The sequence below is a fragment of the Arachis hypogaea genome, chromosome 3 (assembly GCF_003086295.3).
Source record: "Arachis hypogaea cultivar Tifrunner chromosome 3, arahy.Tifrunner.gnm2.J5K5, whole genome shotgun sequence".
Taxonomy (NCBI): Eukaryota; Viridiplantae; Streptophyta; class Magnoliopsida; order Fabales; family Fabaceae; genus Arachis; species Arachis hypogaea.
In genome coordinates this window covers 130633946-130659594 of record NC_092038.1, presented here as the reverse complement: position 1 = coordinate 130659594, position 25649 = coordinate 130633946, and the positions used below count along the sequence as shown (strand labels likewise).

At 33.5% G+C, this 25649-nt stretch overlaps 3 protein-coding genes across 11 annotated transcripts; all 3 read right to left on the bottom strand.

Annotated features, from left to right (window-relative positions):
* Positions 1-691: 691 nt before the first annotated feature.
* LOC112791643 (THO complex subunit 4D) lies at positions 692-4914 on the bottom strand. Its single transcript, XM_025834554.3, has 7 exons — positions 4540-4914; positions 3623-3911; positions 2658-2801; positions 2489-2557; positions 1846-2033; positions 1543-1605; positions 692-1037 (listed from the first exon to the last, which is right to left on the bottom strand). Exons 2-7 carry the CDS (start codon positions 3872-3874, stop codon positions 869-871), a joined length of 885 nt encoding a protein of 294 aa, XP_025690339.1. The 5' UTR covers positions 3875-3911; positions 4540-4914; the 3' UTR covers positions 692-868.
* A 6434-nt stretch (positions 4915-11348) lies between these two features.
* Positions 11349-17834, bottom strand: LOC112791640 (uncharacterized). Of its 9 annotated transcripts, XM_072233529.1 has the most exons (9): positions 17667-17834; positions 17527-17575; positions 17287-17395; positions 13817-14769; positions 13653-13715; positions 13486-13526; positions 12957-13132; positions 12009-12823; positions 11349-11914 (listed from the first exon to the last, which is right to left on the bottom strand). In XM_072233529.1, exons 4-8 carry the CDS (start codon positions 14115-14117, stop codon positions 12721-12723), a joined length of 684 nt encoding a protein of 227 aa, XP_072089630.1. In that variant the 5' UTR covers positions 14118-14769; positions 17287-17395; positions 17527-17575; positions 17667-17834; the 3' UTR covers positions 11349-11914; positions 12009-12720. The 9 variants fall into 9 exon arrangements, 8 of the variants coding, with proteins under 8 accessions (XP_072089630.1, XP_072089632.1, XP_072089633.1 ...); XM_072233531.1 differs by lacking the exon at positions 12957-13132; XM_072233532.1 differs by lacking the exons at positions 12957-13132; positions 13653-13715; positions 13817-14769 and adding an exon at positions 13347-13404.
* A 5800-nt stretch (positions 17835-23634) lies between these two features.
* LOC112791639 (HMG-Y-related protein A) lies at positions 23635-25303 on the bottom strand. Its single transcript, XM_025834550.2, has 2 exons — positions 24942-25303; positions 23635-24402 (listed from the first exon to the last, which is right to left on the bottom strand). The coding sequence occupies exons 1-2, from the start codon at positions 24981-24983 to the stop codon at positions 23923-23925; spliced, it is 522 nt and encodes a 173-aa protein (XP_025690335.1). The 5' UTR covers positions 24984-25303; the 3' UTR covers positions 23635-23922.
* Between the last annotated feature and the right edge of the window lie 346 nt (positions 25304-25649).

Sequence of the window (25649 nt, the reverse complement as noted above, 5' to 3'; positions counted from 1 at the left end):
AAAAGGTTGCTGCACATAGTGGGATGCATGATTTGCTAGATACTCTGAAGAAAATGGTTTATCAAAATTTTGTATGACTAAAACCATAAAAGTACCAAATTTATCTGTATATAGTTATGTACTAATGCTATATCCTATGAGAATTTGTTCCCGAAATGTATCTTATTGTATTTTAATAGCGACGGCATTAATCGAAGACCTACAAGTACATTTTTGGCGTCCATAAAATTGAAAATGTCTACATTGATAGATAGAAGAAAGAACGAGGATTATATCAAGCAATGCATAAAAGAGGCACTCGATGCAAACATGGCTCAAGGGATTATGGAACGACCCACACTCTTAGACTGCGATTGAAAAGAGATTCAAACAGACACAGAAATTAGAAAAATGAAACTAAAAATCTCTATATTATTAATTATATTTAATGTAAAATATAAAACATTTAATTGCATCTTAATATCCATTTAATTCAAAATAAATATAAAAATAAATAAAAGTATTTACTAAAACACCTTCAAATGTTAAAATTTCAATTCCCATATTTAGAAATTTCAATCCCATATGTTCCTCCTTTAATACTGAAAGCCCTGGAATTGTGTTTCAAAATTAAAATTTTAATTCCAGTTTTTTACCACTAAACACAAAAGCAATTGCAATTTACACCAATAATAAAAATGAGCAGGAAAAATACCATCCAACAACTTTTAAAAGTCATTCAGCCTCTAACGAGATAATGTCGCAAAACAAGTAGGCATCTCATAGCAGTGTAGGATATATAATAACGGCAGACTACTGATTTTGTACAAGGACATACTACATGGCAAATATTAGCCGGTACTACGAGGTTATTATCTTCACTGCTTCCTCAGAACTGCATGGCATCAGCATGATAGTTCTCCAATTCTTTATCAAGTTGCTCGACTGACTTCTCAACAGCATCCTTTTTCCCACGGCCTCGGACACCGGCCCTGCCACGCCCCCGACCTCGACCTCGTCCATTCCCACTCCTTGGGGGGCCGCCACGATGTCCCCAACTGTAAGTAAACCAATAGAAACAAGGTATTCAGTAGCTAATATAATAAGCTTGAACAAAATTTAAACAAGTCAAAATTGGATTATGGCAAAAGGAAAATATGGCGAGGTACTTTTTGCTAATATGATTGCATATCAAAAGGCCATCCGTTATCAAATACACGCTTTCACTATGCAGTATCATATGATCAGAGAATAAAGTAAATCTAACACAAGCATCTTCTCCAAACTCGAGAAAATGAACAAGTAAATAATAAACCCAACAGATTTTAACATCTGTGGCAGAAACATCAAATTAAAACTATCATAAACATCCCATCTACATTTAATTGTAAACTGAAGGTTTAGAGACCAAGTTAGATCAAAAGCAATAGCTAACCTTGCTTTGACTTGCTTTGGCAATGGTAGTAAAAGATAAATATAATGCCTATGAAGTTCATACACACATGCCATTGAGGAATCAATAGTAATATCAACATAGTGCAATTGCAAATCTAACAGACTTACCCAGCACCAATGCCAGCACCACGATTAGGGACAGCAGGACCTCCACCTCGCCCTCCTCTTGGCCTGCAAACACTCTTAACATCAGCTCACAATTTGAAGTAGTACATACTTTTCCATCAACATGGAAAGATATAAGCTTATATGTTTGAAGGATAGCGATATCAAGGGTTGAAATAGTACTTGACATTTTCACAATTCCAAAATGAGAAAGGCATAATTAGTTGATTACACAAAAGATGCAGAGACATGGACATGGCCATATAGATGTGTCAAACACGTCTATTGCTAATTAATGTAACTTACGCCATCACAACAGTCCGTTTCCTCTGCCCATTAACTTCAGTGACATTCACACGAGCCGTTACAGGTAACTCTGCATTGGCACCAACAATCTCAATCTTCATAGGTTTTCCATCCAAAAGGACATTGTTATATCGTTTAAGAGCAGCAAATGCATCACTTCTTCTAGTATAAACAACTTCTGCAGAACCCTGTAAAGAAAAGGATAAATGAGAACTTCCAAAATGCTACTACATTCTAAAACTCGTTTTGCAGAGATTAGGCTTCAAAATCTGTTAGCATTCGGCAACCTCAAGGCTTCCAATTTGGAACAAACAAATTGAGAACTGTATTTTGTCAATCCACAAGTTCTTAAGAAATTAATTTAGCAGCCTACGTAACTTCAATTCTTCTGGATGTGTTAAGGTATATACTTCTCCGTTTTTCAATGAGATAGATTACCAAGTAAAGGCATGCGAACAATTTTATACAACATTGTTGAACTTCAAAAGATATGGCAAACCATGTTATTGCATGGTTAAACTGGGAAAGAAAAGATGTCACATTTTGCATATTGTAACCCATTCCCAAATTGCCCAACAAATAGAATGGAACAAAAGGGGAAAAAAACAGCATCAACTTTTAAAATGAAAAATCTGATGCTTACACTTTGATGCCCATTTTTGTCATAATGAACAGCATAGCGCTTCAACTCTCCAAGCTCAGCGAAAAGTTCCTGAGTTGCAAATCAAGTTTCAAGTGGATGTCCAGAGAAATTGGCTAGAAATAGAGGCTAAGGGAGCTTATGATATGATACGATATGATGCAATATGTACCCTTATGTCTTCATTGGTTACTCCATGGTCCAAGTTCGACACATACAACTTGGTGCCAACTTCAATTCCTTGTATGCCAGCAGCTCGAAGGCTATCTTCAAATAAATCATGCTGCCATGGAAAAGGCCTGGCTCTGCGAATGGACTGGCCAAAGCAAAGAGAACACATTCCAGAGTGGCATAAGAACACATCAGATTATGACCACAAAAAAGACATTCACCATTCTTCAAGATTAGTCAGAGCAGGATAATCCCCAGAAAATAAACAAAACATGTTGTTCATGAAGTGGATCTGCCCATGGCAAAGTATTCAAAAAACATACCCATACTCAAGAATTTTCTAGGTAAAAAGACAGAAAACGGGGAGTAACAATTCAACCCACTGCATACAAGCTGGTGCTACGCTATAAGTGAGAACTCCAGTTCTGATGTTAAGCGAAAAGCTCCTTTTGCAAAATACCATGAAATTGGGAAGTAAACTGAACTCTTGCACCACCAACTTAGCAGTAGGATCCACCAAAACAGTCCATAGATACCAAGCAAACATTTAATCATCTCATCTAAATGAAATGGATTAGCATGGTTTAGAGAATTTAGCCCCGCTTATAGTTTATATCATTTTTGTGCTACAGGTAAGAACTCCATTTTGAAATTCAACTAATGAAGTTCATTCACATAATATGCCAGGAATAACCAAAGAACTCCTGCACACATCAGAGATCGTAGCAAAGCCCCCAAAATCAAAAGCAAAAACAACTCTTAGGTGCATATTAAGTGTAACATGGTACTATGACAAGAGCATTGATGATGCAAAATGATCGAGCATGAGCTTCTCCATGGATCATATACTAAAGTAGGAGTTCCTCCTGGTTTTGAGTTTCTATATTGCAGAATCCTCTCATAATTAGTTTTAATAGTATTCAGAATCTCAAGCACATGTATAAGGGTCCATGTTTTTGAGCTTGCCTTGGCGATAGCATAAGACGATGGCCGAGCATTAACCATTAGAGGACCTCTGCGAGCAGCACCAGTCATTCTTCCAGCACTAACAGCACCAGTCATCATTCTTCTACCATTAACAGTACCATTCATTCTCCCACCACCAAGAGTCCCGCTTGCTCCACGGCCAGAACGGGCTCTACCACGTCCTCTAGCTCTCCCTCTGTTACTCCTGTTCTTTATTCTATCATCAAGTGACATGTCTAAGGAAGATGCCATTGATCTTAATTCTTCCAGAAATGTCAACAAAGTTGGCCTGTTAAAAAGAAGGATGAAGCCAAGTTAGATATATAAAATATCACTACCCTAATGAGGAAAAAAATGTAAAATTTAACAACAAAGAATAAATAAACCAAGAAAAAGTTATGTTCCTACAAGATTCGGTTATCCAATAATCAATATCGTCAATTTCATAACCACATTTGAAACACATCTAGCTGTCAGACCCCACAAAAACTTCAATGATTATCTTTTTCAAGTGAGCATTCTGTTAAAACTACCCTAACAGTTCAGATAAGTCTCGGTTTCCATGGAAGACTGTCCTCATATTTTGAAATAGAGAGAAACAACGAATAATCTGCTAAAAGACAAACATTTTCCTATGTTTTCCGACAATACAAACGCACATGATTTTCCACAAATAATCCAGCTTCCGGCTGAACAACCGTATCAAAACCGTAACCTTAATAATATCAAATCAAAGCATTTCAGCACCGTATTTAGAATGCAATAGAAGAATAATAAGCAAATCAAGTCACGATATTAGTTCAGAATTCTAGCCTCCTCGAACAGACAAAAAAAAATACACCATTAGAAACCGAAACCCTAATCTACTCACATGGCGCGCAGACACAATAATAACAAATTGAAGAGGGGAATTTTACCTGGAGATGGGAAGAGAAGTGAGGAATGTATACGAAGAACGCAATGGAGTGTATGAAGCGTAAATCTGTGAAGAGTGAGAGAGGGAAAGAGAGGTTATGCGCGTGAGTGTGTGTTTTTGGGGGGGCAAGATCTCGAATCGGAGGCAGTGAATAACGAGAGGCGAATTAGGGTTTCTAATGAAAGAGAGGGGAAGGATCCATGCTTATTGGTAATAACAGAGAAGGGGGTTGTAGGGTTTCCGCGATGCAGCACGCGAAACGAGTAACACTGCGATTTTTTGGTCTAATTTATCACTTCTTATATATATTAGCGTAATTGCTTGGCCCCTCGGAAAGCCGTGTTTTTTTTTTTTTGGGGTTGTCCAGTGCCCATTCAGGGGCCTCCTTGTCATTTTGCTTTTCTTAATGCAGTGTGCAACTGTGCTAAGGGCGAAGATTCAAAAATTTCTTTTTTTAGTTTTTTGGATTTATAAAAATGATAGGTATTAATGTTTTATACAATTTTTAAAATTAAATTATAATTTTTTAAAAAGTTATTTAAAAATTTATAAAAAATTAAAAAAATAATTTTTTTCATATTAATAAATTTTTTTATTATATTTTTTTAAAATACGTATTTTTAGAATTAAAAATCTCAATACAAAATAACTTATTTGTAACTTACTTTTAATGTAAATATTTATTGTTTAAGTTATTTTTTTAAAATAAATTTAATTAAGCTGTTTATCTAAGTGCTAACAACGCAACTTTTATTTTCCCTTTGTTTGCATTTTTTTCTTTTTTAATTGGATGATCTCCATGGTCACCTTACTTGTTTGTTGTGTCGTTATTTTCTAGACATATAGTGTTTATTTGGACGCCGTTAAATCGATAAAAATTATTTTTTATTTTTTAGTATATTTGGTAAATTTCTAATAGTAAAAATAAAAATACTAAAAAAATTAAAAAATATTTTTTTGAAAAGTTACAATTTATATCTTTTTTTAAAAGATTTTTTTCTTAAAAAATATTTTTTACGTAATAAATAAACGAAAAAGTACTTTTATCTTATTTTATCCAAATATAATTGATAGATTAAAAGATCATTTTACATAAGATATCCAAATATAAAATTATTTTTATTTTTGTAAAAAAATACAACAACAATAACAACAAAATTTTGTCCCACTAGATGGAATCGACTAACTTTTATAAAAGATCTTTTAAAAAAATATCATTTAAATTTTTTTTTCGAAAATGACTCCAAACGAACTCCCTTAATAGTTCCTATACCTGTTATGCTCCTTTGATTATTTACAAACGGTATTCAAACCTTTATTTTTGTTACTTTAGCTGTGGCTTATAAAAAAAACTTTTTGAATTATGGAGACAAGAAAAAGAATTCAATACATAAATTTAACATTTAAAGAATATTATTTACTAATCTTATTTTTCAGTTATTTAACCCTTTATCTTATCAAATTTCATATTAGTCAAATTAGTAAACAAATAAAAAAAAGAGAGCAAATTACTAAAAAAAACTCATAATAAGAAATGACATACAGACGTAATAATGCTAATTGAAATTTTAAAAATTTTTAAAAGATAAGTAGGGTTTGAAAACAATTGTTATAAGGTTGAAGGCTTCTCAAGAAAAAAATAAATGAATTTTTAAAAGATTTTATAATAACTTAAAAATTCTTAAAAATTTATTATTTCTTTAAAAATAAAAAAAATGGTTGACAAAAATAAAGTTGCAGTGGCCGCAAAAGGCCAAAATTTTCAATTTTCTTATAAAACGTATATTTTACGAAAGACAACACTCCTACTAAATAACATAAACAACACTAATTAATAATAATTAATGAATAAAGTATCATTTTTATTTCTATATATAAATCTTAAAATTATCGCTAATGTTTAAAACGTTCTATTTATTTGTATCCTTAGAATTTCTAAATCTAATTAATGTTGTCCTACGGTCAACATGGCTAATATGTCATTAACGCTGTTGTACAGGTGGAGGTTAGTATCCATTGGGACAGAAAATTTGTTTGTAATCGTTATTGAATAAAGAATAAATAAATAGATAAACGCCAAAATAAGTCCTATTCAAAACCCTAATTGCAAAACCTAGTCTTGTCCTTGCTGTTGCATTTTCTCTCGAGCTCAGTTTTTTATACCTGATTTCAATGGAGTTTGAAGCATGTCAATCTGAAGCGACGCGAAGCAGTAAGCAGGTGACACAAAATAGCAACCAAGCACGTCGAAGGAGGATAACTTGCTACTATGAAAAATAGCTTGTGCTTGCTACTTCATCGATGGTAGAAAATCCTGGACACATGTTCTAGGGCTGCGTTAACCTTGGGATGAGGGTGATGTTTAGCGTTGTGTTTATTTGTTGTTCAGTTATATGTTTAGGTAATTTGTGAGTGTGATTAGGTTGTCTCATGTTTGGTCTAGATTGGAGAAGAAGGCAGCTATTTTGTATGGATACAACCAGAAGATGATCCACAAGTGTCAAAGTTAAGAAAGAAGGTAAAAAATTTGAAGGGCAAATTGGATAAAGTTAAATTCAGGTTCATGATTGCAGTGATATTTGCTTTAGATGGATTGACAGTTGCATTAATTTTAGTTTGTTAAAAAATAACTACTATTAAATTCGGGAGATTTTTACTGCAATGATGTTGCTGGAGATAATAAAAGTTTAAGAGAAATTATTAAATCCTTAACTTGTGTTTTATATTTTGGCTAAGAAATTATAGTGATGTTGATTTTATTGCTGCATTGTTGAATTGAATGAGATTTTAATAAAATGCTGTTTTAGTGAATTGAATGAAATTATGGATTGTGCATCTGTAGTTAAATAGATGCTATATTTTGCCTTCTATTTAAATGCTAGATTATGCATTTGCAATGTTATTTTATTGAACTCATATGGATTGTTAAACTGAATGAAAAGAAATGTTATATTTTACCTTCTATTTAAATCAAATAATTCATGAGCATAACAACAATTAAAACTCTAGCATATCACTTAATCATCAATTATAACATTATTATTGGCTACAACGACAAAAGATTCATAGAAAAATAACAAAATCAGAGTACGATAATTTGCTCCACAATAAAAGTCCAACATAACAAAATATGGTCTTTAAACTAATTTTCACGTACCATAATCATACTAAAGAAAAATCTAACAAGAAAAACAAAAGATTCTAAAAAATAGAAAATTTCACACATCATAATCATGACATTTTTTTCATATTTTGGGTGGTGTCCTTATCATGAACTTGAGTTGGGATGTGTTAATAGTTTTGGGTGGGCTTGGCAGCACCATAAGCATAGTTGCTTGCTGTCCATAAGCATTATTGGAAGATGTCACTTTAGCCTTTTTTGAAGTAGCTTTTGATTGCTGGGAACTCGCAATATTGATAAATGATTTTCTCCTTGGCCTTGAGGTTGTGATCCTCTTTGAAGCAGCTTGTGATTGTTTAGAAACCTAACTAGAGATAGTGCTAGAGATGAGTATTGAAGATCTTGTTGATGTAGATCCAGATACTAAAGCAAGTAAATAACTCATCTTAAACTACAAATCCTGTTATATTAGGTAAACATAGTCAAACAACATGAACCAAATTGTTTGAACAAAAATGTATATATTGGTCATCACAAAATACTACTAAATCCTTAAATCCATAAAGAAAGATCGAATCACAAAAAAAATGTCATGCCCTAATTAATGCAAACAAAGAATATTTTTCTGGGAACACAAAAAATCAAAACACCTTATGATATGAACAAGCTCATATATGGCCATCGTTCTTTGTGGAACTATTGCATAAAAACCCGAAAAAAATTGTTTCCTTCATACGTAACTTTGTCGAACGAAATCAACGTGTGACCAAAACAAAATCCTAAGCTATCATGCTACACAACCAAGAACAATCCATGGACTATTTTCAATCTGCAACCACTCCCTGTGATCAGGCTCGGAAAAGAGTAAAAAATATATGATAAAGAGAACTGGAATGGCAAAGGTTGTGCTGAAGTGCTCTGTTTTTTCAAATTTTTGTGTTTGCTATAATGAATGTTATAATGGGCATGAAGATGTAGATGTGTCCATGTTAATTTTGGGCTCACTAATTTAAAATTTTGCTAAGGATTTAATTTAATTTTAATTTTTTAAATTTAATTTAATTTTTAAATATTAGATTAACGGACTAGTATTTTAGGTTACTTTAATTTATTTAAAACTAGTATTTTTACCCGTAAATTACTCGTGAAAAATCACGGGTATATTTGGACTAAAATTAACTATGATAAAATATAATAAAAATACCTAAAATATTTAATTGTAATGTAGAATAAAAATAATAAAAGAAAAAAATAACAAATAGTAGTAATAAAAAAATAACATGTTATTTTAAATTTGAAAAAATTTCTTTAAATACAATATTTGCTGTGCTATTTAAAGTATGTCCTTCTTTGTTGTGAATAAGGATTTTTAACTCCTTATTTCAAACACGAGATATAGCAACATAAAGTTGTTCGTGACTAAACACGAGTTTAGAAAGATACACCCCAATATTGCTAAGAGATTGTCTTTGACTTTTATTGATGGTCATGACATATGAACAACAATAGAAAATTGTCTCCTATCTAATTTGAAAGGCCATGGTGATTGAGAAGGAGACATGCACATGCGTGAGATTAAGACCTTTTTGCCAAGATAGCTTCCAACTAATACTTCTGCTTCTATACATGATTAGATAACCTTGTTATAATTAGCCTGGGGTCATTACATAAACCCGCAAATTGGTCTAGATTTCTTAAATACATTATAGGAATTCCAACCTTCAATTTCAAAGCATGATGAGGTAATCCTGAACATTGGAAGCTATTTAAAAACTCTGGAGTAAGTGTTTCAGTAGCATACTATACGCTTCCATAAGATTTGTCAACACTATCTGAACTTAAGTAAATTTTTTCATCTCCTGAAATTTTCATGATAATATATTAATTTACCTTCTTAACGACATCAAGCGTAGAATAAAGAATTGCTCGTGATTGCAACCAATTAGAATCCAAGTGATTTTCAAGAAGATTTTGATATATACAATCCACAATAGAACTAAGAGGATCTTCAACATTTAATATGAGCAACTCAATAAGAATCATAATCTCAGATATGCCATCATTAGGCCCACCTATATTGCCATCTCCAACATTTAAGATCCATTGTGAAAACAGAGTCAATTCATCATTATGTGAAGATTCCTCTAATCTCATTTTTTTGAAGTTTCAAAACACTACAATAGTCCCATATATAAGAGGAACATATGCTTGCATTAACAATTTCTGTCCTGCCACCTCCAAGAATGACAGGAAGAATTTGTTTAAAATCTCCGCCAAAAACCACTACTTTCCCACCAAAAGGCAAATTAGCAATATTATTATCTGTAGATGACATAATGTGTCTTAAACTTTTATCAACTGCCTCAACACTATATCTGTGAACCATAGATGCTTCATCCCATATGATAAGCTTTGTTTGCTTTAACAATTCAGCTAGTTCACTATTTTGTTTGATATTACATACATAATCTTCATATACCGTTAATGGTATAGCAAATCTAGAATGAGTTATTCTACCTCCAGGTAGTAGCAAAGCAGCAATTCCACTCAATACAATAGTAAGAATAATCATTACTTGTGACCTTAAAAAAGAAGTCAAAACTGTTCAAAGATAAGTCTTACCTGTTCCTCCATGGCCATATACAAAGAGTACTCCACCATTTTTTTAAGAAACTGCTTCCACAATTTTCTCAAAAACACCTTGTTGTTCTTGTGTTAAGGATGAGAATAATGTTTGAAACTCATTTTTTAAATTGTTCTTGTCATAGTTTAGCTCCTTATAAATTAAACCATTTTAAAATTTCAGCCTCACAAAATATTCTGGAAAAGGCATATCAGGATATTCCTTTAAGCTCTTCCTATTATCTTACAACATCATCTCAATTTCATATAAGCATCTTGTTTTTAGCTTATCATCGTCAAAGATAAATCTGCAAACAAAAAGAAAAAACAATCTAAGAACAAATAAAATAGTTATAGTAAGAAACACAATATGAATCATTAAAAAATAAATTTTTATTAGAATCAAAGGAGAACCTAAATTTTTAGACAATTTTCTTTCATTATACAAAATATCATTTGTTAGAAGCCTCCAAGTTTCTTCCCAAACATGTTGTAGTCCGCTCACACTATTTGACATCAACATCACAGTGAAAAGCTTCCTTAGATAATCACCTAAACCCCAACATGAAGCTTCTTTGATAGCTTCAATATATTCTCTATCATCATTAAGTAATCCCAAAGCAAAGCAAGTATCTCTAAAACTATTGTGAATAACACCATTTGAACTTTTGATTTGGTCATAGTTGGTAGGACCTCGAACAAAATTCAACATCATTCGTAAATAAAATAACTCTCCACATATTGGAGGTACATAATAAAGCCTTCCAATAGTATAGCCACACTTTCTTTTTTACCATATTTTTTCTTTTTTATTATAAACAAAGAATCTTGGAAACTCAGAATATGTCAACTCTTTAGCCTCCGAGTAACTATTATTAGCATCCATCCATGTAGTAAACATTGATTGATCAATCCCGAATTTTGACAGAATATCATCAATATCTTCACCAACTTCATATAGAATTGGATTCCGACCAGGCAAATGAAAGCTCAATCTCTATACAGCAGGTTCTCTAGAATGAATGGGGTATGTAAATATTCTCCAAACAGCTTCACATGGGGATATATATCTATAATCAAGACAGTTTTTTATTTCATCAATAACTTTATTTGAGTGTTCACTATCATCAGCATTATCTAAAATAGCAGTGACGCGATCATAACCCTTGTTTATATATTTGAAGAGTTACTTAATTGCTAAGCTCTGATTACACCACTCAACATTCATGTGTGCTTGATATTTCATTAGCAAAGAAGGATTATAAGTAACAACATAGCGATTATATAGAGCCACATTTCCTTTTTGCAGCATAACAACCAGTCTTTCTTCTTCTGTATATTGGATACCCTTCAGCATCAATAGTTGTTAAATCAGTAAAAGATTTGGGATAGAACTTTGAACAACGACCTTCTTTCATGCATGGTGAAAATATATTTGTAGAACCGCATGGACCATGAAGCATAAATTTTTTTACAGCCTTGTACAACTCTGGATGCTCAAATTTATTAGGAATCTCAGCACAAATTACCTTATCTATATCTTTTAGATTTGGAAATTTGCTTAAAGAATCCAAGAATATCAAAATATGAGCATGTGGTAGACTTCGTTTCTGAAATTCAATTGTATGAACATCTGCACATAAATCATAATATAGTATGTATTAGCAACTATAGATATACTTAATGTTCTAAAAATAGTATATACTTTTTTTTAATGTACACCTTACCAGCAACAACTTTACCAAAGAATCTTTCCTTTTTCAAATCTTTAATTAGCATATCAAGCTTCATTTTGAACATTCGACAAACAATGTCAGGACGGTCTACTGGTTTGAGATGTAAAGGGTCTAAAAGTCGCTTGATCTCTGGCCATTCTGAATTACATGTGAAAGTGATAAACAAATCTGGATAACCAACATGGCCACAAATTGCAACACAATCATGGTATAAGCCATCCATATAACGCCTACCTCCTATAAAACTTGATGGCAAAACTATTCTTTTTCCTACACTTGAGCTACTTGTTTGACCTGTAGATTTAGCATTTTTCAAACTCTTGTAATCTTCAGCTCTAAGTTCCTTTTGATGAATCCTAAAATATAACAAACGTTCTGACTCAATCATAGTGTAAGCATCCACTACAAATTGCTGAAAAAAGTTTTTTAGAAACCAGTATTGTTGGAGCTTCTGTTTTCCTCATTTGAAGCCTAAATGCAAAAAATTGTCGCATGATCAATTTGCTCCTCTTGTTAGGTTTCAAACTCCCAATGGTTTTATGTTGAATATCAATTCTATAGCCATCTTCTCCATATGGAAAAAGAAGTGGATATTGTAAACCAAGATAAGCAACATGAATCTCATTTATATGCTTTAAGTGACCATCTTGCCTTTCTAAGATTATATCTCTAGTTGATGAAAGAGAATCAATATCACCAACAACTAAAGCAGCCACTTCAAAAATATCAGGCAAAATATAAATTCTCCCATCTTTTGTAACTTGCTAACAATCTCAGGGTAAATAGCATATTCAGAATCATTTGACCTACAACATCAATAAAAAAGAAGTAAAAAAAAAAAGAACTTCTATAGCTAAACAAAATGATACAGAAAATAGACAGAAAATATAAATGAAAAAAACAAAATATTAGTAATTAAGTTTAGATAAAGCAAATTACCTAAATGGTGTTATCCTATTGTTTACTTCGTTTTCTGTGTCATAGATATACAACTGAGCAAACTTAAGTTTTTCACCGGACATAGGCATTAAACTACCAATATAATGAACATTTTCTCTACTAATCTTGTAGACTGTTGTAGCACGTATATGGCCTTTGTTTATAGATGACTCCACCTTTCAAGTAGAAGAAGTAAATACAAACATTTGATTATGTGCTCTGATATTATTTTGAAAATTCTTGTAATGCTTTGAACTATAGTCATATAGTAACTCTTTTAAAACTTCAGGAGGCTCTGTTAGAAAAGGCAATTGCATTTTTCCTAAACTGCAGCATAGACTAAACTCTGGAATGATATAATTTCTATTTTTTCGATTTCTTTTATCATACCATATTAAAGCACCACACTCTTGACAAATTGAAATTGGATCACCGAAATCAAAATAATCTGCATTATATGACAATTTTTTCTTTAGAATATACAATACAAAAGGAAAAGAATATTTATAGGTGAAAAGTAACATTTTACCTCCATATGTGAACTGAAAGTTATTTTTTGGTGACCATTACCTGTATCAAATCAAATATAATATTTCTCAACTAAATAAATTTAACTTCAAAATGAAATAAATGTAAAAGTAATTGACAAAATGAATATATGTGGAACAATATAATAAAAACATAGCATAATAGTACCTTCTTGAAAATTAGTGTTACTTTCATATAAACCAATGCTTAGAGAGTAAAATTTTTGAGAAGCTGCTTGCATATAAAATAGAAAAGTTAAACACTAAACTAACTCAAAGAATGGATAACACTACTAATAGCATAAAAAAATTAATTTATCATAGCAAACTCACCAGAAATATCATCATAGTTGAAATCATAATCAACTCTAACGGAAACTAATCCATCTTCTAAAATATCAAATTCAGAATCTTGAGAAAATATCCCATTGATCACATGTCGTCCAGAAGATAAATGACAACTTGGATGTGTCATAGATTTCTTTGTATTTGAATAATCTTGACCAGCAGAAACTCCATATTGAAATGCATTGGGATTAAAAAATATTTGTGTAAAAGACTTTAGTCTTTCAAGTTCATCAGTCAACATATGTGCTGGTAGGTATGAAATACTTGCAACAAAATCTTTATCCATGCAACTTTTTTTTTTAATTTTCACCAATAACAATGAAAATCTTTTTCTTTTTTGACTCTCTATTAGTGATTTCAGCTAACACTTTTTTTTTCTAAATTTTTCATATTCCTTTCATCAATTTGAGAGTCCCCAGTTCTTTTTTGTCACCCTCTTTTCAGTAGTAATATTGATTTTCTTCTTAATCTAGCCTTTCTGCACTCATCTTTAGTAGAATTCATTCTTTTCTTTCTAATAATAACTGTAAAACTTATAACAAAATAAACTAATAAGCTTTAATATCAAATATTAAATCATAATATAATAATTTAAAGTAGAAAGCAATTTAAATTAAAGATGTCTAATAAAATTTATACAAACTAATGAATAAGTATTAGTTAGATATGTATAAACAACCTATGTATAAATTCAAGTTAAATGCCATATGTGATTGAAATAAGAATGATAGCATGTGTAACACCCTACTATATTTAATCTTATGCTTAAGTCATAAGACTGAGATAGTATGATATTACGACTTCTAAAAGTAAAAAAAAGTATATATAATAATAAGGAAAAAGATACTCAACTAGGAACCTTGAAAAACGGGTAAAACAAATTTGCAAAATGAAAAGCACAACGCTCGAGGAATCGAATTACTTGCGTGTTAAGAAACCTAAAAAGAAGTGATAAAGATAAATAAGAGAGAAAGAAAAGCCAACGAAATAACATAACTAGCTCCTGACTCAGCCTGCAAAGCTAAGGCTGGCCGGAGGATATATATATATACATATAAACATACATAAGTATTCTCAAAATACACCAAAGTACCAAAGTGAACTCCTATCTCTCCCTCAACCTCTAAGAGGAGCAGCATACATAAGTTACTTGGAGAGTAAGCTAAATACATATCTACATATATACAAACAGAAACCCAAAATACACCCAAGGACTACTTCGCTTCCCAAGATCCAGACGCCTGGCGAGGAGCCTCTCGACCTACATCTAAAAAACAACAACACAGTATGGAATGAGAACTGAAGGTTCTCAGCATGGTAAAAATGCCACGCGTATAATAAATAAGGTCCTGAGAATGCCATAGGCAATCCTAGAACTTCGTTATTCAATTATCCAACTTAATTACTAAACAGAAGCCATAAACAGTTATAGGTATTCTAAATCTACCTAACTTACTCAATTTCAATCCTAATCTAACACCAAACCATTTTTTCATTTCCTCCATCATCTATAATGCAACAGAAACAAGCAACCAAACAAGTTCACGCACAAGTAATGAGCAGATAGTACAAGTAGCAAGTATAACAGGTAGCAGGTGATATATATATCAATTAAGCAACCCAGGAAATGCATAGCAATCAAAACAAACAAATGCATATGATGAATGTCTATCCTACTGGCCGTGAGCTCACGTGTCGGTTACTTTGCCAGAATCCGACACATCTGGTAGCTAACCCAGACATTGGTCTCTAGGTTGCGCATCTCTAGGAGGATCATAAACAAAGGAGAGTGCCTTTCCACATCGAAGGAGTGTGTCTTTCCACCTTCTCCTAGAGGATATACGAATGACAGTGTCTTTCCACTCGAAGAAGTGTGCCTTTCCACCTTGCAACCCGAGAAGAATGTGGGGGAAACAATATGAAAGAGAGTACCTTTCCACCTTCCCCACACCTGCATCACGACAAGAGAGGGAACTTTCGTCCTCAACTTGCCAAATCGAACATTTCGGCCACACACAGTCATTCCCAAATCTCATCATTTATCATCATCATTTCCTTACATTCGTTCTTTATAGCCATAGTAACATGTATTCATTTAGCTTTCACATCATTCCCTTATAACTCATCACATTTACCCTTTCCGGGTCCTGACCAAACCATTTATCAAACTCTTCTCAGCCTTTTTAATATCAAATAATCTTAAAATCAACCCAACTTTAACATTAAATCAATCACATAACACGAAGATTAATCTTTGACTTCTCGGACCCATGACTATCTCTAAGACATCCTCGATACTCTATTTTCTTTTCTGTTTTTAATATAACAAATGAACTCGGAATTGGGCAAACTTTATGTCCAGACGTTCACCTCGGAATAAGCTTTCTAACAAATAAAAAATCACAATTTTTTTATTTAACTAGCCTCAGAAACCAAGGAGAAACACTGACTGCTCTACAGTGCTTAGAAACCAGAAAATAACAGCAGCATATGATATCTAAAATTCCATATAAAATTCAAATTAAATCCAATCGCCTTAAAATTTAATATAGTTCAACTTAACATATCCAGGTTTCTTTTCCAATTAGTTTCAGGTAAAAATCATTTTTAATGAAGGAGTTATGTAACTTGGAAGTTGAGTAACTTTCTGCAAAATTCTGTTTTAAAGGCCAATGAATATGTCCTCTTCCAAGTCCCATAACTCACTCATTAAATCATGGACAATTCTGAAATTTAAATCACAACTGCTAAGCATAATAATTTTTCACCTCCAATTGTTTGCACTTGAATATCCATCCATAATAAGAAGTTATAAACGCTCAAAGTTGCTGATCTAAGAAAACAGAATCTGGCTTTTATTGTATAATGCATCGTATTTCAAAAATTCATATCTTTAAAACCACAAGTCCAACCATTTTGAAATTTTACGAAGTTAAAATAATAGGACTAAAGCTTTATTTAAAATTGGTTTCATTTCAAAATTCATTTTGAAACATTCGCAGCAGAGCCAACAAGTTACTGCTGTTCTAAAAATTATGCAGTAAAAATCAGATTCCACGACTACAATTTGAAAGTTCACCATAAATAATATATTTAACGAAAAGATCCCAAATTCTCCAGTTCAGTTCCAAATATTTCAAGGTTTAACCAGGACTTGGTTCCACGCAATTTTGATCATCACAGAATTAGTTACAGCATATGCAATACCACCACAACACAACTCTACATCCTTATTAACAAACAGCAACCATAATCCATCATAAATAAATACAAGAGCATACCATTAATAACTTCCACACCTCATAATTCCAATATATATCCACCAACAAATCTATTCCAACAACATTACAAGGCTAATCATTAAATATAACAAACAATTCAACTTATCCTATGGTTCCTCTAATCTAAGTTTTCACAACACCGTAAATATTAAACGTGCGAAACTTAAATCATACCTTGGCCGACCACTTAGTTTCACCCAAGGCAGCCTCACAACACAAAACACAGTCCCTCCAAGCTCAATTAAAATAGCCACAAACCAAGCCTTGATCACCAACAAGCCTCCTAATATTCCCAATTCAATTCCAAAGCATATATACCCACTTAGTCTACACCTAATACATATACATATTCTAATTTCAGTTTTTCCATAAAAAAAACAAGATTGAGCTAGTGTTAGGGTATTTTTACCATACCCATATTCTCAATAGCTTGAGTCCATAAGTCCCGGAAGCTAACTTGAACCTAAAACACAAAAATTGGACAAGATTCAATATAGATTTTCAATTTTACCAAAGAAAGGAGGTAGAGATTCTGACTCAAAAGTGAAGCTTACTAGTAAAATTGATCCAATAGAAAGGTAGAGCTCGACGCGCTGGACGCGTGGCTGCAAACGGTGCGGCGATCGGAGCTCAAATGAGGAAGATACGGTGGTTTGAAGATTGGATGAAGGTTAGGGATTTCCTCCTCTTCCACTTTCTATTTGCTGCGTGGTGTATGAAGTGAGGAAGAAGAAGCTGATGCTTCTTTTATATTATGGGTCCGGTTGAACCCACGGGTCCGGTTTGGACCCCAATTCAACCGGTTTGGCCCTTCTAATCCGATTTTAGGCCAAATTTTTGAAATTGATATCAAAATTCTCGTTTTGATGAGCTCTATCTTATATTAATATTAGTTTTACATTTTTAGCTTTTCTAATTAAAATACAATTTATTAACTAATTATTTACCGATATTAGCGGGGTTTACAACATGTATAATAGATTGAAATGAGGTTCATATGATCATTAAAATTTCAATTTATATCATGTAATGCAATACACCACAATGGTTAGGTCCACATAAAATTCAATCTGAATTAGTATATTATAGTATGCTTATAAGAATATAAAATTAAGAAAATATCTCCAACCTATTGTAGGAAAGTTTTTGTTGAGCAATCATGTTTGGTTTTCCAGCAAATTCACGATCATGGTTTTTCAATGCTTCTTTGGCCAACTTAGGGGATGAAATAACAATTGCTGACTTTAGACCTAATTGAATGGAAAATATAGGGCCATATTTCATTGAGAATTGGAATAGCTGAAGATAAAGGGAAGAAGTATCTAACTGGTGAAGATTTCCAATTATTGGAAGGCCTTTAGGACCTGGTGGAAAGACTTTGTTCTTGTTAAGTGTTCTTTGTTTTTGAAAGAAGAAGAAAAATAAGGACAGAGGAAGAGTAAGGAATAGAAGTAAGATAAGCGGTGCACCATTCTGGCCGTGACTAATTATGGTAAGCTTAGCAATTCAACAAACATGTAACGTGCAAGAAAAAGGAATTGATGCAATTCACCGAGTATTAAGTTTCGCTACCTAATATTTATAATACAAAGCAATTCATCAAACATGTAATGTGCAAGGAAGCAATGCTATAAAAAAATCAACAACTAAGTTTAGGCCTAGCAATTCAACAAACATGTAATGTGCAAGAGAAAGGAAGTGATGCAATTCACTGATTATTAAGTTCTGCTACCTAATATTTATAATACAAAGCAATTCATCAAACATGTAATGTGCAAGGAAGTAATACTTTAAAAAATCAGCAATAAGTTTAGGCCTAGCAATCCAACAAATATGTAATGTGCAAGAAAAAAGAAGTAAAGCACTTCACTGATTATTAAGTTCACATTCATCAAACATGTACTATGTAGTCGAAGAAAGTAAAGCAATTGACCAATCTCTTGCTTGAATATAAGCATAGAGTTATGAACAAACCCACTCTCCAATCATATTAGGATCAAGGTAAGAGTAAAAAGGATTACACAGTTGGTCAAATGAAACTGAAGTAGCTGATGCAGTGGTAAGATGGTGAATTGAATCGTCAACAGTGGTAGAGAACAGATGATTGAGCGACTCAGTTGATGGTAGAGGGCGTTGTTGCGATTTGGAAATCAAAGAAGAAGACCCAGTGAAGTGACTCGTCAAGCAGCATTCTCTGAAGGTTGCGAAAGCTGTTGGAAACGAAGGTTTAGGAGGAACAACGCATAGCAACTTTGAAGGTGAAAGAGGGTTAAAATTGGAAGAAGGTTTTTGTTAAGCACTTAATCTCAATCTGCAATTGGGGATTGTAATTGGAGTAAAGAAGCGGGAAACATTTCTATAAAAATTTGCTATTGGAGTAAAAAGGCGGGAAATGTTTCTAATTTAGGTATCATGAGGAGATGCCATGTGGTAATTTTTTGCTTCAAAATTAGATATATATAATGGATTAATTTAGTAAAAGTTTAATTTGTTTAAAAATAATTTAAATTAGTTTAGTTATTTAAAGTTAATTTAATTTAATCCTTAAATGTTAGAGTTTAAACTAATGTAATTTAATTTAGTTTAATTTTATAATTTATGTCTTGAATATTAGATTAACTATGTACCGTTAGAGTTTAATTTAATTTAGTTTAATACAATTTAATTAAATTATTGAACGTTAGGTTATCTATGTCCAGGATTGTAATATAGTTTATATTAATATTTATTTTTAATAGAGTTCTCCGCTTTAGGTGATTTTTGATAAAACTTTGATATGATTTTTTTGAAAAATGTCTGCATTACTTAATGGCCTATTGGTGAATTGGTTTGTTAATTGTCATGGTTCGAAAAGAATTTTTTTCATCATCGTGTAGCCCACCGATGTATCATCAGCATGAGGAGATAGCATGATATGCCCCTAGACAACAGAATCATACCGTAACTATAAATGGCTGGCTTAGCCCATCTCATGAGACTCAACGACCACTGGTTTAGGTTAGATGAGACGCTGTTCAGTACATTTGTCGAGCAGTGGCGGCCTAAGACGCAGCAGACCTTCCACATGTCATTCGAAGAGTGCACAATTACGCTACAGGGTGTTGTGTACTAGATAGGCCTTCCCATCAATAGATAGTATGTCAATGGATGCCTGACAGACTTCGAGCGGTATATTTATGGTGGCTGACCTGCATGAGATTGGTTCCAGGAGTTATTGGGTGTGTTGCCTCCGGCGGACTGCATCAACAACTTCATCGTGAAGTGCACTTGGATGCAGGAGACATTCAGTCACCTTTCCATGACATAGACAAGGAGACAGTCAGGAGGTGCGCGAGAGTGTAAATCATGATGCTATTATCCACACAGCTCTTCGGTGACAAGTCTTGTACATTCATACATATTTAGTGGCTACCGTATGTAGCGAGATTATAAAACTTTCCAATATTTGTCGTACAAGTGGGTTTCGTCAATACTCAATATTGACCAACATTCACAATACTTGAATGCCTTGATGCACGATGGGAATAACCAAAAAAGTAAATAAAAAAATGCTGATGACCCGTTAACTTGGCTTCCAACTCATACGTGACTCGTCTTCAGAACTGCAACACTACCTGGCATTGTTATCTACACACCAAGTACCCACCTTGGCAAGGCATTATAGGCCTCCTCTCAATCCTCATATATCTACGCGACGGCCTTCTGCTTAGCCAACCATACCCGCTTGTACATAGGTCTAAACCCAAAATGTGCATCCGTCGTATTCTGCAAAACCTTGATGGACACAGCCGCATCAGCTCTGATCATAAAAAGGATGAAAGTAGATATCACATGATAGTCAAGCTTCCTGTGAACACTGGAGATCGAGGTGGCCAAACATGTATGAGGTCCGTTATACCGTTTGACCTCCTAGATACCTTTCCATTGTCGTAAAGTGATCCGAATCAACCATCTGAAGTTGTTCCGAACTTCATATACTTTTCTGTAGTACTTGACTTGGTTCAATTCCAGCACTTTGTACTCAATCTCATGGTGGATACAATAAGTCTTCACACATAAGACGCCTTACTCTTTATTCTAAAACTATTGACTGACTTGGAATTCAGCTAGACCTAGAGTGTCCTGTGAATTTTTGGCCCCAAAACAAACTTCTACATCCGGAAACCCTACTGTCTCATGGCATCTAAGTCTAGAGTCTAAAAGTGTGGTGGTACTGTTGAGTTCTCGAGCTTGATGCTCCACCAACCCCAATAGGAATACTCCTCCATATGTCATCATCGCTGTCATTGTCAATCATGGCGGGTTCAACATTATCATCATCCCCTAGCACGTCTTCTACCGTATCTAGTTCTCCAATCTCCTTAAAATTTGGGATCATAACAATAGTATTCATGTTAGCACCTATTTTCGCAATCTCATTGCAATGTAGATCAGATGCGAAAGACGGAGATGCCATCAAATCTCCCACAGATGCCAGTACATGCATAGATGAAGACACAACTACAAGGTTGAACTGGAGGCTGTTGCCATTGCTACTGATTGATGATTCCAGTTCGATCTTCTGAGCTAGAGACCACGTCCACAAGCTTGGCCAATAGTTCAGAAATTCCCACCTTCGAAAATTGGCGACAACAGTGAAATAAAACTTGCAAATCCTCGCTCACTGTCTATCACAAACGAGTCGTACTTCACCCCATCGCGAACAACATAACTTGGAATTCTATAATATAACTTCTCTATCTGTTTCATTCCATGTAATCATAATTTCTGTAGTACGGTATTCTGAAAATCAACAAGGCTCGTAGAAGGTCTGAAAAAACACTCAACAGATTCTTATCAATAAATATTTTTTTCTTAGTCGTGTCTTTCTAATGCACAAGAACTATAAAACTCTCTTTACTAACCATTGTGAATTTATCTCTATTCAACACTCCACGTTATGATCCTATATAACACGGGGTCCTTACGTAAATTGAATTGAGTCAATTTAATTTAATCATATGCATTGCTTTGCTAATAAATTGAATTTACTATCTTCGATTTACCATGATTAGGTTTACATATAAATCGATCCAACAAAATTCGAATTATAGGCGTATGACTAAATCGAATCAATATGATTTGAATTACGAGTGTTGCTAGTAAATCAAATATAGTGGCTTGGATTTACATGAAACTAAAATAAGTCGAATTAGCTTAATGAAATGAAGGTAAATCGAATTATGTGGATTCGATTTACATAAATTTAGGAGATTTGTGTCTATCTTTATATTTAGAATATTCACGTAAATTATAAACCTTAATGGATTGTTTATGTGATTTATCCAAAAGAAAAATAATAGAGAATGTACTCTTGTGCTCAGGAAAACAAACTAAGCAATCCCTCTCAACATGAGAATTTCCATTATAAGCTAAGTTTAGCAACGACAAATTGACCGGTCCCAAGTCAAGAAAAAAAGGTTTGACTGGTCCCTCCAAGTCTACTACTATAGGTAACGGATGCTAAAGAAGATGCACAATTATGAGTGTTGCAAATAAATCTACTATCTTCGATATAGCATGATTAAGTTTTACGTATAAATAGAATCATATTTATTCGAATTACATGGATTAACCATTAAGAGTCTCTTACATAAATCGAATCGAATTATGAGTGTTATTGATAAATCGAATGTAATAACTCTTATATACATGAAACCAAAATAAATCAAATTAGCTTACTTCGATTTACATAAAATGAAGGCAAATCAAATTATATGGATTCGGTTTACATAAATTTCGAACATTCACGTCCACTCCTTATATTTATAACATTTACGTAAATTATAAATCCTAATGGGTTGTTTATTTGATTTGCCCAGAAGAAAAAACAGAGACGTACTCAAGGAAACAATCTAAACAATCCGTCTCAACTTAAAAAGTTCCCATTATATACTAAATTTAGCAACGACAAATTGACCAGTCCCAAGTCAAGAAAAAAGGTTTGACCAGTCCCTACAAGTCTACTACCATAGGGAATCAGATGCCGAAGAAGATGCACAATTAATTGGGTGTTGCGAGATGTGACACCAATTCATTCACTAATTCACTAATGTCGTTCAACACTGCTAGCTGGGACCATATTAAAGGGAACAGATTAGGAGCAATTACTTCTTGCAGTTGCACACCACATCTTAATATCCACCAAACTTCATCGTCAAACAATTTTTTATAACATCGTTTCCCGCTTCTTACCTGTCATAATTCTTACTCTAACTCCTGATCCTCATTATCCATAATGTTAAATGAGTTTTTTCCAGCTAAACGATAAACAAGGTTTATATATAACATTGTTATATGTAGATACCGTATATCAAATATTTGTTCAACTTTAAATGTGTTTAAATTCATCTAACGTTGATGATATTTCAAAATAACAGCACCCATTTTTATCATAATTTAGATGTTAGGATTTATAACACCACAATCGACAGGAACGAAAGCTTAACAAGTTCTAGTCATTGTCCTCATTGGCTAACAATCTGAGACCAAGAACGAAAGCGTCATTCAAAAGCTAATCACTCACTACACAAATTTTACAAAACAGCATTGCAAATTAAACACAAATCTAATAATTAAGTCCACATCTACTACTAAAGAGGAAATTAAAGTTGTCCTACATCGCTGGGATATTCCTCGTACTTATTTGATGTTATACACTTGGTTACTCTCAAATAGGATGATAGAATCCATCCATACCTCATTTAAAAGTAACCAAATGTATGTTTAGTTTGACATACTCAACAAAACAAATGCACACAATATTTCTCATTATTCAACACTCACTTCTGCCATGTGAGGCTTCATCTTAGGAGGCCTGCCCCTTGGCCTTCCAGTGGAGGAAGCATAAGGTGACGTCGATGACAAAGGCTCGTCTGTGGTCCTAGGAACCTTCTTGGGCCGGCCTCGAGGCCTGCCACTTGACACTTTTGCAGTAGGTGGGGCATTAGGGTCCTTGGGGGGACGTCCCCGGGGCCTTGGTGAGGACAGGACTGTCCCCGGAGGGAGAGGGGCCTTGGGCTTTGGAGGCCTGCCACGGCCCCTCTTTGGTGCAGCATTAGGGTCAGGCTTCATGTAGTTGTTCTTCAAGAACGTGAGGTCGCCACTCTCCTTCATGTTGTTGAGGTGTTGGGAGAGTAATTCTGTGTGCCCTGCTGGCAGCTCCCCATAGGTGGACTCTATGTAGTTTGATATGGCTGATTTGCTTGCGCCATTGCTGTCCCCCGTAGCTTCAATTGCTTTCATTATCATCTGCACCATATGACAATCCCAACACACACAAAAAGATACAACTTCATACATGTATTTTTCAAAAATAACATATATAAAATAAAATCATAGCTTAAATTGATGAGTTTCTGCCATGTTCATATGGTAAGTGTAAAAATTGCATGAAGTGAGTCTCAACTCTCAGATCCCATAATAACGATAAACAATATTTCTCCCAGTCAAAATTACAACAACTTTGGGGTGTTGCATTCTCGTTAAAATTTCTACAAACCCTAAATTCTTTTTCCAAACATGCCTTCTAATTCAACTAAGTAGATTCAAGTTGGTGAACAAAACCAAATCAGCCTATAACGATTAGGGAACATTGAAACTCAAATGAAGATGTAGGCCAAAAAAGAAAATGAAACCAATTTTTTTTAAAAAAAAAAAATTCAAACGACCTTGATACTCATAAAATTCTACTTGCTTCACTAGGAACATTCTTTGGATATTGATTTATATATTTATTAGGGTTTAAAAAGAGGGAAGAAAATGCTAGGTTAAAAGATAGCTAAGTTTACCTCAGGGTATGGAGGAAGTTTAGTATCCTCTTCTGTCGCCATTGATGTATGTTGCAGGTTGATGAGGCAGCTGAGTAGCTAGCTGGCACAGTGCACACTCCACTAAGTCACTAACCCCAAATATTAAAAATGAAAACTTTGGGGTTGTAAGAGGAAGGGTTCAATTTTTTTTCACCCAAAGGAACAGTTTTTGGTTTGGGTGGCACTTGCAAAGATCTAGTGGTGTGATATAAAGGTAATAGGCAGCATAAATAAATTAAAAAAAATTGCAAAGCAGAGAAAAAAGAGGAAATAATAAAAATAAAATAAAAAAAGAAGATGCAAACAGTTCCCCTTTTTCGCCCACCTTCTTCCTTCATCCTTTTTGGGGATTATAATGGACAGCTCGGATTTAAAAGATGGATGATGATCGGACGGTGACGGATCCGTTGTTACAGGGTAACCTTGATCGATGACATGGCAATTATGTTGAAGTTCAAAGATCTTTTTTAAGGTCCCCTTGTTCTTTGGGCTTTGTTTTTGGATGAAGTGACCCTCTTAACTCTCTTCTTTTTTCTCTGTTTTCTATCCCCTTTTTTTTTCTTTCCGTTTTTTTTTTCTTTATAAAATTGAGTATGATGATATGAAAGTAGGGAATATTATGATGCCACAAAAACATGCCACTTTCGGTTTTAGAATAATGTGGTCATATATGTTTAACTATGCAAC

What these genes read in the sequence shown, in the direction of transcription:
- LOC112791643 (XM_025834554.3), bottom strand. Translation starts at nt 3,874, where the DNA reads ATGGCATCTTCCTTAGACATGTCACTTGATGATAGAATAAAGAACAGG. An exon ending in CGTCTTATGCTATCGCCAAG is followed by an intron (nt 2,802 to 3,622) that starts GCAAGCTCAAAA and finishes TGCTTTGGCCAG; the next exon opens with TCCATTCGCAGAGCCAGGCC. An exon ending in AAACGGACTGTTGTGATGGC is followed by an intron (nt 1,606 to 1,845) that starts GTAAGTTACATT and finishes GAGTGTTTGCAG; the next exon opens with GCCAAGAGGAGGGCGAGGTG.
- LOC112791640 (XM_072233531.1), bottom strand. Translation starts at nt 12,405, where the DNA reads ATGATTGAGTCAGAACGTTTGTTATATTTTAGGATTCATCAAAAGGAA. An exon ending in CTTTGGTAAAGTTGTTGCTG is followed by an intron (nt 11,915 to 12,008) that starts GTAAGGTGTACA and finishes ATTTATGTGCAG; the next exon opens with ATGTTCATACAATTGAATTT.
- LOC112791639 (XM_025834550.2), bottom strand. Translation starts at nt 24,983, where the DNA reads ATGGCGACAGAAGAGGATACTAAACTTCCTCCATACCCTGAG. An exon ending in AACTTCCTCCATACCCTGAG is followed by an intron (nt 24,403 to 24,941) that starts GTAAACTTAGCT and finishes CATATGGTGCAG; the next exon opens with ATGATAATGAAAGCAATTGA.